Source organism: Aotus nancymaae, unplaced genomic scaffold, assembly GCF_030222135.1.
Source record: "Aotus nancymaae isolate 86718 unplaced genomic scaffold, 86718_ANA_hifiasm-v0.15.2.pri h1tg000016l, whole genome shotgun sequence".
NCBI classification, from domain to species: domain Eukaryota; kingdom Metazoa; phylum Chordata; class Mammalia; order Primates; family Aotidae; genus Aotus; species Aotus nancymaae.
This window is the reverse complement of record NW_026988428.1, coordinates 21219106-21233143: the sequence shown is the minus strand read 5'-3', so window position 1 is coordinate 21233143 and position 14038 is coordinate 21219106. Positions and strand designations below refer to the sequence as shown.

The 14038-nt window shown below is 38.5% G+C and overlaps 1 protein-coding gene and 1 pseudogene across 1 annotated transcript; one reads left to right on the top strand and one right to left on the bottom strand.

Moving 5' to 3' along the window:
* Positions 1–836: 836 nt before the first annotated feature.
* On the bottom strand, positions 837–1270 carry LOC105709895 (small ribosomal subunit protein uS8). The gene is given in 1 exon segment (XM_012442049.3): positions 837–1270. A coding segment is annotated over 1 exon segment (393 nt). The 5' UTR covers positions 1260–1270; the 3' UTR covers positions 837–866.
* A 10768-nt stretch (positions 1271–12038) lies between these two features.
* On the top strand, positions 12039–13086 carry LOC105709894 (proteasome subunit alpha type-6-like; annotated as a pseudogene).
* Positions 13087–14038: the final 952 nt, after the last annotated feature.

Here is a 14038-nt window from a genome sequence, read left to right as displayed (position 1 = left end):
GAATTCACTCGGCAAATACTATGCACCTGTTCTGCGTCAAGCATTGTTCTAGGTGCTGGAGAGAGCTGTGAACAAATAAGCTTTTCTTAATTCTCAGCATGCTACCTTTTTCAGTGGACTACTTCACAGCCTATCATATTGAGAAATAAAATAATTGAGTAAAATATGATTAGGAAACTACCTGCCCGTGAGACAATTTTCTGAACCACAATTATTAGGATAGCGATAGATTCCAGGTTAGGGTAAAAATATTTCCTCTGAAAACATTGTAGAAATAGAAAATGAATGTAATATTTGTAAGATGTACCACTGTATGTTCATAACATATATTAATAAGTCAGATCTTTGAATACTGATGGTGTTAGGTGCTGAAAAATACTGTTAGCACTAAAATACAGAATCCCTATCCACAAAATACAACTCTCAGAATAAAAGGAATTTAAGGATGCCTTGTCAGCTCCTCCCTCTACCTAGGCAAACTGACAGCATATTTTTATTGTTTTCCAAGAACGTTATAGCCTATTTGGTAGCTCTTTAAAGTACCCGTTGAATATAGATGCGTATCTCAAGTTTTCATTTGGGCAAAAAGAGTTTGGTGGGAAGTATGCTATTCCTGAGTCAAGCACTTATTTCAGGATGCAAAATTAATAAAACAATAGTTTATTAATAAAACATAGTCCATTCAGTTCCCTGAAGCTATCAGGGAAAAACCAACCAACTAACTAGGGCCAATAATCGTGCAAATTTCAGTGAGTTTATCTTCCTTCATGTCTCTAAGGTCAAGACACTGTGTTATTATTGAAAGTACTCTTTTTTTTTTTTTTTGTCCGTGAGGCATTTTATTTGTAAATATATGTATTACATCCCTAGAAAAAGAATCCCAGGATTTTCCCTCCTGTGTGTTTTCTTCTTGCTTCTTCATGGTCCATGATGCCAGCTGAGGTTGTCAGTACAATGAAACCAAACTGGCGGGACGGAAGCAGATTATTCTGCCATTTTTCTAGATCTTTGAGTTGCACATCAAATCTGGGGCTGATCACACCTCATTTGTTTAGCCTGCCTGTGAGGTTCACAACAATTTTCCCAGCTCTGTGATCGTCAATGATTTCAAATTCGCCAATGTAACCATGCTTCATCATCACAGTGAGAAACCGGACAATGACTTTGGAGCACGGCCTAATAAGCACCTGGCGTTTGCCTCTCTTTTCGGCATTGTTGATGCTCTTGAGAGCATCAGCCAGGACATTCATGCGCACCATTGTGGCGGCACAGAAAGATTGCGGAAAGAGCGAAAGTATTCTTAAACTGCCACCTACTTTGTCTTTAGGGGGGATTTTTTTTTTCAGTTGTTAGTGAATTAATGATACTGAAGACCTAGGGTTAATTCCAGAACAAGCAAAACTTTTTGTTGACACAACACAGCCCCAGCACCGTGTTTCAAGCCTGTAATCCTACCAGTTTTGGGAGGCTGAGGAGAACTCTGCCCAGGAGTTCAAGGCTGCAGTGAGCTATCTGCACTATAGCGTGAGCAACAGAGCTAGACCCTTATCTTCACAAAAAAAGAAAAAAAGAAGACACACACGCACACACACACACACACACACACTTTTACTTTATATTTGTCTAAGCAGAAGAAACAGGAGAAATGTAAATATTTTCACTTCCTAATGGCCTCTAAACAGATTGGGATGTGAGGATACATTTTAGCTCCTTCAAAGCAAATTAAGCCTTAAAATAGAAGTACAAATAAAACTGTACTAACTAATTTGCATATATATATGTAAATTTTTGACTGCAGGAAATCAATCATGTTGTAGTTTTTGTTTTTTTTTAAGAGACAGGGTCTCACTTTGTCACCCAGGGTACAGTGCAGAGGCATGATCTTGGCACCCTAAGTAGCTGAGACTACAGCTGTGTGCACCACCATGCTTAGCTAATCTATTTTTTATTTTTTGTAAAGATGGGTTCTGCCTACGTTGCCCAGAGTGGTCTCAAACTCCTGAGCTCAAGTGATTCTCTGCCTTGGCTTCCTAATGTATTGGAATTACAGGTGTGAGCCACTGTGCCTAGCTGGGGATTTTATGTCAGAATAAGATCTGTATATATCTTTTTCAAATCACACTACAGACATTCCTTACATTAATTTGCTTATTAATTATGATCAACTTAAACAATTTAAATTATAGACATATTTGAAATGCTGACATGCACAGCTTAGATTTTTTTTCTGCTCTTATAAGCCCTTTGTTAAAAATGTACACAGTTATATTAATACTTTTAACTGATATATTTATGTTCTCCTAATTTAAACCTGAGATACCAGTTTACATTTACATACTTGAGAATAGAACAGTCAATAAGGACCTTTGGTCTTTTTTTTTTTTTTTTTTTTTTTTTTGAACAGAATGTCAGAGAGACAAGGTCTTAACCATGTAAAGTAAACATGTCCAGAAAAGAAACAAACTTAGCAATTGAGACATTTAAAAGCTACTTAACTGAGTTTTCTGAATAGTGAATGCCTTTTAGTTAGCATATTGATTAAGATACCAGTTTAATTATTTAGCAAAGGAAAGAATAACAATAATTAATACAAAATAAAAGTTTACTCATTTCACTTAAGAATCTGAGCTGGTAGGCAATCCATGAGATTATTTAATACCCAAACTGCTATCTTGATGCTTTGCAATTCAGTAATGTTGTCTTTATCTACAAGTCATGGATATCTCACCCTATTCATAGTTTAGCTCCTGAGAAGAAGGGGAAAAAAATGAATGGAAGTAAACTTCTTACTTTTTTTTTTTTTTTTTTTTTTTTAGAGAAAGAGAGAGAGAGAATAGGAAGGAGAAAAAAGGAAGAGAAAGAGAGAGAGAGAATGGGGAGGAGGGAGAAGGAAAAGAAAGAGGGAGAGAGAATGGGAGTATTGCTTTCTTGCCCAGGCTAGAATGCAATTTAGTAATGGGTATTGAAAACCTCTTTTATACTGATAATTATACTTAATGATGTAATCAGGAAGGAGTAAGGGAAGAAGATAACAAACAAACAGCCAACCAATATTTAATTTAAACCTATGAAATGCTATGCGATTACTGAGGAGTGATTTACTTCCAATTATATAGTCACCTTTGGAATAGGTGTGAGGTGGTAATGTATGTTTTGTGTATTTGAAGTGGAGAGTACTATAAATATTTATTAAGTTTACTTGTTCCGGGTCTGAGTTCAAGTTCTGAATATCCTTGTTAATTTTCTATCTCGTTGATCTATAGAATCGTTAGCTCTTCTTGTTGCATTGATCCTTTTGCCATTATGTAATGTCATTCCTCGCCTCTTTTGATCTTTGTTGCTTTAAAGTCTACTTTATCAGAGGTGAGAATTGCATCTGCTGCTTTTTGTTTATTAGTTTATTTTTACTCTCTGTTCAATTGGTAAATCTTCCTCCTTCTCTCTGAGTCTTTGTGTATTGTTTCATGTAAGATGGGCCCGGATGCAGCATACCGATGGGTTTTGGCTTTTTATCCAATTAAAATATATGTAAGTTTAATACCAGCATTTGATGCTAGCTGGCTGTTTTGCCCATTAGTTGATGTGAATTTTTTATTGTGTTAAAGTTCTTTGCTTTTTGATATATTTTTGGAAAGGCTGATATTGGTTGTTCCTTTATATGTATAGTGCTTCTTTCAGAAGCTCTTGTAAAGCAGGCCTGGTGGTGGTGAACTCTCTAAGTACTTGTTTGTTCGCAAAAGATTTAATTTTTCCTTCGCACATAAAGCTTAGTTTGGCTGGATAGGAAATTCTGGGTTGAAAGTTCTTTTCTTTAAGGATGTTAAATATTGGTCCCCACTCTTTTCTGGCTTGTAGGGTTTCTGCTGAGAGATCTGCTGTAAGTCTGATAGGTTTCCCTTTATGGGTAACCTGGACTTTCTCTCTAGCTGCCCTTAGTATTTTCTCCTTCATTTCAACCCTAATAAATCTGGCAATTATGTGCCTTGGGGTTGGTCTTCTTGAAGAATATCTTTGTGGTGTTCTCTGTATTACCTGGAGTTGAATATTACCCTGCCTTGCCAGGTTGGGAAAATTTTCCTGAATGATATCCTGAAGAGTATTTTCCAACTTGGATTCATTCTCTTCATCACATTCAGGTACACCTATCAAACGTAAATTAGGTCTTTTCACATAGTCCCATATTTCCTGGAGACTTTGCTCATTCCTTTTCATCCTTTTTTCTGCATTTTTGTCTTCTCGTTTCATTTCACTGAGCTGGTCCTCGACTTCTGATATCCTTCCTTCCGCTTGATCAATTCGACTGTTTAAACTTGTGCATGCTTCGCGAAGTTCTCGTGTTGTGTTTTTCAGCTCCATCAATTCACTTATATTCTTCTCTAAATTGTCCATTCTCATTAACATTTCGTTAAACCTTTTTTCAAGGTTCTTAGTTTCTTTGCATTGGGTTAGAATAAGTTCTTTTAATTCACAGAAGTTTCTTATCACCCACGTTTGGAAACCTGCTTCTGTTATTGGAATACCGGTGTAATCTATTAAGCCTTGTTCCGTTACTGATGAGGAATTGCAATCCCCTGTAGAGGGAGAGGCATTCTGATTTTGAGTATTCTCTACCTTTTTAAGCTGGTTTCTTCCCTTCATTATATATTTGTCCATCTGTCGTCTTTATAATTACCGACTTTCTAACTGGGTCTCTGACGTCCAACTTGTTGATTCCCTGCGCCGAAATCTGAGCAATCCACTGAGCCGGCCAAAAGAGCGGTGTTAAGATTGATGGTGCTTTTCTGCCCGGGAATATCCGGACTCTGCACCAAGAACTGGCGTGCTAAGGCACCAGCAAAACCGCCACGCCGGCCACAAGAGTCGCCCTGGCGACCCGTGGAGCTCCTCCACTGGGAATCTCGTGGTCCGTGAGCAACTAATATTCGTCTGAAAGTGTGGCGTCCTCTCGTTCTTTGCGCTTTCACTGGGAGGTACGTGCCCGAGCTGCTAATCATCAGCCATCTTGGATCTCTCTCCCGGACCTTTGGTCTTATCTCCTGTATTCTACACCTGGTCCAAACTCTCTTTCATTGCATAATAATTTCTTTCCAATGTTTTATTTAAGAACCTGAAGAAAAGGCAGGGCGCAGTGGCTCGTGCCTGTAATCCCAACACTTTGGGAGGCCGAGGCAGGTGGATCACCTGAGGTCAGGAGTTTGAGACCAGCCTGACCAACATGGCGAAACGTCGTCTGTACTAAAAATACAAAAATTAGTTGGGTGTGGTGGCACGTGTCTTTAATCCCAGTTACTCGGGAGGCTGACAGGAGAATTGCTTGAACTCAGAAGGCGGAGGTTGCAGTGAGCTGAGATCACACTACTGCATTCCAGCCTGGGCAACAGAGCAAGACTCTGTTTAAAAAAAATAAAACCTGCCAAAAAGTTTACAGTCTGTTCACATTATAATTTATTTAATTCCACCCAGGGAGTTGACCAGAACCAACATGGAATGACCATAACTTGCTTCAGACTCCATTTCTAGACCAATCCTGATTTCTAGATCATAGCATCTAATGCTTTGCCTTGTCTCTGGATTATAAGGTGAGTTTCTAATTTACTTTAGGGTAAATTTTCTGCCACATGTGACTTTATTTCAAGAAACTAACCCTAGCATAGTACAAGTAGTGGCTGATATGCCCATGAAGCTTCTTTGGTCCCCAAAACTAGGAATCAGATGAGTGTCTGGCAACAATCCAAAGTGCAGTCATACTACTTAAAGAGATGGTAACTCACCTCCATTGCACATGACTCCCAATCTGTATCATGTTGTGTCAGAACATCACATGCCCCTTCATATGAATTAATGTTTCCCAACCTTTATCACAATCATGTTGCCAGATCCAAGAACCACAAATAACTTGTATTTGCTTAATGTTTTCTTTAACTTTTTTAAAACAAATTTATTTTAAAATAACTTTATTTTAAAGCCACATTATGTGGCTTTGGTAAGTAAAAAACATTTCCACTTGACATAAAGAAGACTGTTAAAGCAAATACAATGAAAACAAAACATTAGTTAGGTTGTGTGTCAAGGGTCTGGGCCTAAGCTGTGCTCTCAATTTGTTAAAAAAGGGATATTGGTAAGGGTTGGGCATATGAGCATCAACCTAAGATATTTCAATTTAGCATAATCAGAAAGATTAAAAGATAGTGAAAAAAGAATATTGTGCTAAATGCTTCACTGTTATTTTAATGTTACATCTACCTATTATAACATTACCTCATGTACCACCAGTCTACATGTCCTACACTTTAGGAAACTGGCTGACTTTAATGAGTATATGTAATAATAATTATGATTAATTAAGTGAAGGTTACAGGATGGGCCTTAGTGGCACACCCAACTCAAGGTATGAAGGCAAGGCATTGATAGGAAGGCCAATATGTGTAAAAATATTTCTATGCTGAAGGAATTTCAGAACTAAGAGTCATGCTCTGTAGCACTGAAATTACAAGAATAAATTACAAAACAAGGTGTCTTCAGTATCTGGAAGGCAAGTTTAGGTGCATGAGTTCTATCTTGGATCACTAGTATTTAGTTGAAGAATCTAAATGTCCTTCAAATCAAATCCTGGGAAAAGCTTTTAAATTCCTTCACAGACCAGAGTGCAAAAATAAAGTAAGGTATTATTGAGAGCCAAAACATGCAGTCATAACAGACACAGCATCACTGATAATGATGCTGACCATGCCCAGTTTTGGCAAGTGGGAATAGTATCAGCTTCATGTGGTTGTCTTAAAGATTAAATGAATAATGTATATGAGAGAGAAAAAAATTTGAGATTTTGTTTGTGTTCTTGTATTTGCCTTTTCCTTCCCTCATTTAGGCTGGTAGCAACTCTGCTTCCTTGCGTCAGGGCAGGTTTGTGTCAAGGAAGGAAGCAGAAGTTGCTTTCAAAACATTTTCCCTCCTAACTTGAAATGGCCCCCCACCAATTTCTATTTAATAATAGTTCAGGGCTCGTGATCTGATTGGAATTAGTATATGAGGTTGCTAGAAACTTACTGAAGTTCTATATGCATAGCATTATAAATCAATAAAAATAGCATCATTTTTTATTTGCCTTTATTTTCACTTGCCTAAATTTACCTTTATTTTCACTTTACAAAAATTTTGACCATACTATCCTGGAATGTTATTTTTACTTAGGGGGGAACTAAGCAGAGGGGTTCACCCAAGCCATCCTTGGGTACTTCCATGGGAAAGAAATATTTCACTGAGAATAATAAGTGACACCAAGGCTCAAAAGAATGAGAGAGAAGTCTGTCTCTTGAACTGCAGGGATTTGCTCACAGATCTCTGAAAGTAGCCCCAGAATGTGACAGGATCTCAAAATGAATAACTGCTTCATAGAAGCTGGAACATAGGCCTGGGACTCACACTAGTCAAACATAGCTGTGCCACAAACATGCTGAAATGTAGCAGTTTGGTGGATATGAGGTCAGTCAGTGAATATGTATTACTTGGCATCTATTTTTTGTCAATCATTATTCTGGGTTCTGGGGATACAGGAGTGAATGAAACAAATGAAATACCTGCTATCAATGAGCTTACATTCTAGTAAGGAGGGACAGAAAATGAATACATTTTAAATGAATAAATTCAGATACCGCTAAATGTAGTGAAGAAAAAAATTGGACTAAAGAGAGGAAAAGGCAATTTCTGAATTTACTAGCAGTTAAGTGGTGTGGAGGTGTGGGGAAGAGAAGAGACTGATTTAACTAGGAAAGATCCGAGCTGAGGGTATATTCAGGTTTTCCGGGACCTGATATTATTACAGTTTACATATTTCTCTTTAAGAAAAAGGATTTAGGCCGGGCGCGGTGGCTCAAGCCTGTAATCCCAGCACTTTGGGAGGCCGAGGCGGGTGGATCACGAGGTCGAGAGATCGAGACCATCCCGGTCAACATTGTGAAACCCCGTCTCTATTAATACAAAAAAATTAGCTGGGCACGGTGGCGCGTGCCTGTAATCCCAGCTACTCAGGAGGCTGAGGCAGGAGAATTGCCTGAACCCAGGAGGCGGAGGTTGCGGTGAGCCGAGATCGCGCCATTGCACTCCAGCCTGGGTAACGAGCGAGACTCCGTCTCAAAAAAAAAAAAAAAAAAAAAAGAAAAAGGATTTAAAATTACAAATAATTAAGTTCAAGGCCTTGGAAGGGGTCCACTCAAGTGGGAGACCCTAGAGTCTCTGCCCCTGGCTGACTTAAAGGATGGAGAAGACACCTAAAGAGACCAGGCTTGGATAGATGCTTCAGCATTAACTAATTACGTAGATTCAACACCTGACCACAGGAGCACTGTGTATGTATAATCTCAGGAACTTGACATATAACCCTGGTGGAGGTAAAAGACCAAGAATGACTGATAGTGCATTCCCTACTGTCAAGGTGGTAAGTTGAGATCCAGTTCTTTGCAGAAAATCAGGAAAGACAATCTTGAGGAGTCTAAGTGAGATTCTTCCTGATACATAGATAAAGAGGCTTGCATATATTTAGCATGTAGTAGAGGCTTGGGTTCATTTTCTGTTACTGCTGTAAGCATACTAAAACAACATCCACTTATTATCTCACAGTTCTGTAGGTCGGAAGTCTGGGTGGGCTCAGCTGGGTTCTATGCTCAGGATCTCAGAAGGCCAAAAACAAGGTGTCAGCTGAGCTGGCCTCTTCTCTGGAGGCTTTGGATAAGAATCTGCATCCAGTCCCATTCAGATTGTTGACAGAATTCAGTTCCTTGCAGTTGTAAGAGTAGTTCTCTGTTTTCTCCTGGTTGTCTGCTGCGGGTCACTGGAGGCCTCTCCCCATTTTTTACACATGGCCCCCTCCATCTTCAAAGCCTGTCACATTGTGTAAAGTCTTTCTCAGGCTTTGTTTCTAATCTCTCTGACTTCCCCTCTGCCACCAACCTGAGAAACGTGTCTGCCTTTAAAAGCTGATGAATTTAGATAATCTCTTTGTCTTAAAGTTCATTGACTGTCTAACAGGAATTAATCACATGAGTGATAACTCATCATATTTACAGGTTCCAGGGATTAAAGGGGACATCTTTGAGGAAATATTTTACAAATCTTGCCTGATACAGGGCTCAATAAATAATAGTTTCTTTCCATCTTACGCTTCAACAAACATTCCTTGATTACCTACTGTAATCCAATAAGTAAGTCAAAGAGGTGAATAAAACATTGTGCTTTAGGTTAAGGAGTTCACAGTTTAATGGAGGAAACCGATATTGAAACATAATTTTAATGTAATATAAAAGCTAATACTTACACAGAATTTATTAAGTACCCATTCCTGTTATAAGCACTGTTTGTATAGATTACCCTACAGGGAAAGGGAAAGGAGATAAATAAAAAGAATGTAGGGTGTGCTGTTGAAGCACAGAAGAGTGTACTTTGGGGTGCTGAAAGAAGGGCAGATATGAGGGCCTCTCAGGGAAGTCTCTGAGAAGGTAATGATACGTGAACTCATCATCGTTAAGAAAGAGTAGGAATTGGCTAGGCATAAACATGATGTATGTGTAAAGGTGGGGGTGAAATTTTGTATGTATAAAGGCAGAAAGAGGAACAGTTATGGTAGTATCAGAACACAAAGCAACAAGAAAGTCATAACAGGACACAGACTGGAGAAATAGTAACTAATCATGGAAAGTCTATACAAATTAGTGAACATGTTTATTATAAAAATGAGAAGGATGACTGAAGGATTTTAAAAAGTGTAACAAATAATTATTTGAAATAGCTCAGATACCCCTAGGTAAAATGTAAAGAATGCTTTATTTTCAAAACTTTTCTCTCCTCCCAAAGCGTTTATCCTGTGACTTATACTTGCTGGTAGCAAACAATTAATCCTTGGCATAAACTGAGAATTAAGGTGTTAATAAGACTTAAAATATGACCTATCTCATTTTAAAAGAAAATTCTCAGAGACTGAAAAGTCATCAGTGCAATGGCAAGCTGTTGAAACCTTCATATTTTAAAACTGGAATGAACGATGCCTTTTTTTGTTTGGAAATCTAGCTTGGATGGCAGCTGGAGTTGTAGAGGGAAGATAATGGGATGATGAGGAATGTTCTGCTAATTTTTTCCTATGCGCCATCTGTCCATTCTGATAATGTCTTGGAGTACTCATATTCTACTGGGTTGTCCTGATTATGGTTCAGTCAAGTAGTCTGGCTAGGCTAAATAACCCCATAGTGTCTTGAGAACTTACAAAGAATATGTGTTTCTACCCTCACCATCATAATTTAAAGATAATGAATAAATGAAGGCTTGAAATACTACCATTAAGATAATGGAGCTTGTGGTTAAAAATTGTTACTAAAAAAATGTGATAATGGGAAAGTAGGTAGAAACTATTATATAAATAACAGTTAACTTCTAAATTTTAGAAGGTTAATGCCATGTAGTAGACTTCTGTTTTGGGTTTGTTTTAATGTCACCTGTCCAGCATCCCTCCCCTCTTCTATTAATAGTAGTAATGGTCGGGCCCGGTGATTCACGCCTGTTATCCCAACACTTTGGGAGGCTGAGGCGAGTGGATCACGAGGTCAAGAGATCGAGACCATTCTGGCCAACGTGGTGAAACTCAGTCTCTACTAAAAAAAATACAAAAATTAGCCAGGCCTGATGGTGCACACCTGTAGTCTCAGCTACACAGGAGGCTGAAGCAAGAGAATCACTTGAACCCAGGAGGCGGAGGTTGCAGTGAGCTGAGATCATGCCATTGTACTCCTTCCTGGCAACAGAGAGCGACTCCAACTCAAAAATATATATATAGTAGTAATAGAACAAGACAAAGTGTGATAATTCCATTTATTATCTCGGCTTTCCCCATCAAGGTTCCCTAGCCAGCAGTAGATACGTGAACTAGTTTGGGTTCTTGAGTGCAAATAATGGAAACGCACGCTGCCTATATGTATTCATTTTCTACTGTTGTATAACAAATTACCATACACAAGGCTGGTACAGTGGCTCATGCCTGTAATCCTAGCACTTTGGGAGGCCAAGATGGGCAGACTGCCTGAGCTCAGGAGTTCAAGACCAGCCTGGGCAACGTGGCAAAACCCTGTCTCTACTAAAAATACAAAAGATTGGCTAGGTGTGGTGGTGTGAGCCTGTAGTCCCAGCTACTTGGGAGGCTGAGGCAGGAGAATCACTTGAACCCAGGAGGTGGAGGTTGCAGTGAGCCGAGGTTGCACCACTGCACTCCAGCCTGGCAACAGAACGAGACTCTGTTTCAAAAAAAAATAAATAACAGTAATTGAGTGTGTAAACACTGAATTTGTTTCCTCTGCTAGACATATAACCAAGGATTCTAGAACATGTATGTCAAAACCCAACTCTCTATTTTGTTAGCTATCACTTAACATCAGTTTAAATTATTCATTTATTCACCATTATTAAGCCGATATTTATGAGTACCCTACTGGTACTCTGTATGTACCAAGCCCTGTGTTAGTGCTAAAACTATAACAATGTAAACACTCATTCCCTGCAATCAACAATATATAATGACCAAAGATTCAATTCCATGATCAAGCATAGCACCATTAATAGTAGAGCAGCCTCTGTTATGTGCCTCAGCATTACCAAAATTTTAGCCTGAGAGTTTAACTAGACCTTTTAGATCAACTATCACTTTACTAGAAACGTAAGAGATGGAAGAGCATATTAGATGATAACACACGTACTTAATCAGACAAACCTGAAATATAGGATAATAATCTCTAGGACACTGGCCTAGTCTCTTTTAAAAAGTCAGTGTTGTAAAAAATTTTAAATAGGCCAGGCCTGGTGTCTCACGCCTGTAATCCCAGCACTTTGGGAGGCCGAGGCGGGCAGATCACGAGGTTAAGAGATCGAGAGCATCCTGGCCGACATAGTGAATCCTGTCTCTACTAAAAAATACAAAAATTGGTTGCAACTTCTGGGCGGGGCTCGTACACCTGGTGCGGGATTTGCGGGGCTCAGAGATTGTGTTTAAAGTAGCGGTTCTACCAACATGTCCTGTGGTTCCAGAGGGTTTTGACTGCCACATTACCGTTTTTTCACCCGAGAGTCAGCTCTACCAAGTAGAATATGCTTTTAAGGCTTAACCAGGATAGACTTACATCAGTAGCTGTCAGAGGAAAAGACTGTGCAGTAATTGTCACACAGAAGAAAGTACCTGACAAATTATTGGATTCCAGCACAGTGACTCACTTATTCAAGATAACTGAAAACATTGGTTGTGTGATGACCGGAATGACAGCTGACAGCAGATCCCAGATGCAGAGGGCACGCTATGAGGCAGCTAACTGGAAATGCAAGTATGGCTGTGAGATTCCTGTGCACATGCTGTGTAAAAGAATTGCTGAGATTTCTCAGGTCTATACACGGAATGCCAAAATGAGGCCTCTTGGTTGTTGTATGATTTTAATTGGTGTAGATGAAGAGCAAGGCCCTCAGGTATATAAGTGTGATCCTGCAGGTTACTACTGTGGGTTTAAAGCCACTGCAGCAGGAGTTAAACAGACTGAGTCAACCAGCTTCCTTGAAAAAAAAGTGAAGAAATTTAATTGGACATTTGAACGGACAGTCAATTTGCAGTCAAATTGCAATTTGAACGGAAACTGCAATTACATGCTTGTCTACTGTTCTGTCAATTGATTTCAAACCTTCAGGAATAGAAGTTGGAGTAGTGACAGTTGAAAATCCTAAATTCAGGATTCTTACAGAAGCAGAGTTTGATGCTTACCTTGTTGCTCTAGCAGAGAGAGACTAAACATTGTCATTAGTTTACCAGATCCATGATGTCCCTTACCTGTGTGTTTGGTAACAACAAACCAACATCATGGAGGTCCCTGGATTGAAAAAGGAGCCTTTCCCACTCCTCCTACTGCTGAAGTGGTTAGGACTCTATATAAATAAAAACAGTGCTTTTGGAAAAAAAAAAATACAAAAATTAGCTGGGTGTGGTGGCGTGCACCTGTAGTCCCAGCTACTCAGGAGGCTGAGGCAGGAGAATTGCTTGAACCCAGGAGGCGGAGGTTGCAGTGAGCTGAAATCACACCACTGCACTCCAGCCTGGCACCTGGTGACAGAGCGAGACTGTCTCAGAAAAAAAAATAAAAAAAATTAAATAAAAATGTTCTAAATTAAAAGACACTGAAAACTATGACGACCAATTAAACATGTAAATTTTGATTAGGTTCTGATTTGGAAAAAAGTTATATTAATTGATTATTGGAAAAATTGAACGTGGATTGTGTTTTAGATGATATTAAGGAATTTTTATTATTTCTGTGCTAAGATGTAATAATGTGGTTATGTGGGAATGTATCCTTAATTTAAGGAGGAGTATGTTAAATGTAATGATATTGACAACTTACTTTCAAATAATCCCATGAAATAAAAAATAAATACAAATGCATATAAGTAGATAATGCAAGATTTTAATTTCTGAATTTAGGTAACAGATATCCAAATGTCTTTTACTATTTTTTCAACTTTGCTGTTTGATATTTTTTGCAATAAAATATGAGGGAGAAAAAGAATGGATTGTGGGGAGAATGCGTTGTGATTCTCTAATAGAGTCGATGCAATTACTCCAGAGGTATTTGGATATGTGGGTAGAGGTATTTTTGATTATCAAAATGATTGTGGAACACTACTGTGGTTTAGTGAGGAAGAGAGTAATAACTAAATAACTTGCAATGTGTGGGAATTTTCCAAACAACAAAGTACCCTTCCCAAAATGCTAATAACTCCCTGTTGAGAAATGCTAAAATTAAACGAATAAATAGATCATACACAAAATATTTCCTTGACCTTATATAAAAGTCTAATGTTTCTTCTCCAATTCACAAAAAAATACTCTTGATAGACTAATCTATATTCATGGTTTCCATACCCACGTTTTTAATTCATTCCTCAGTCCACTCAAGTTTGATTTAACAACCACCTTCCTTAAAACTGGTTTTTATCAGGATTAGCACTGATGTAATTGCTAAATCCAAAG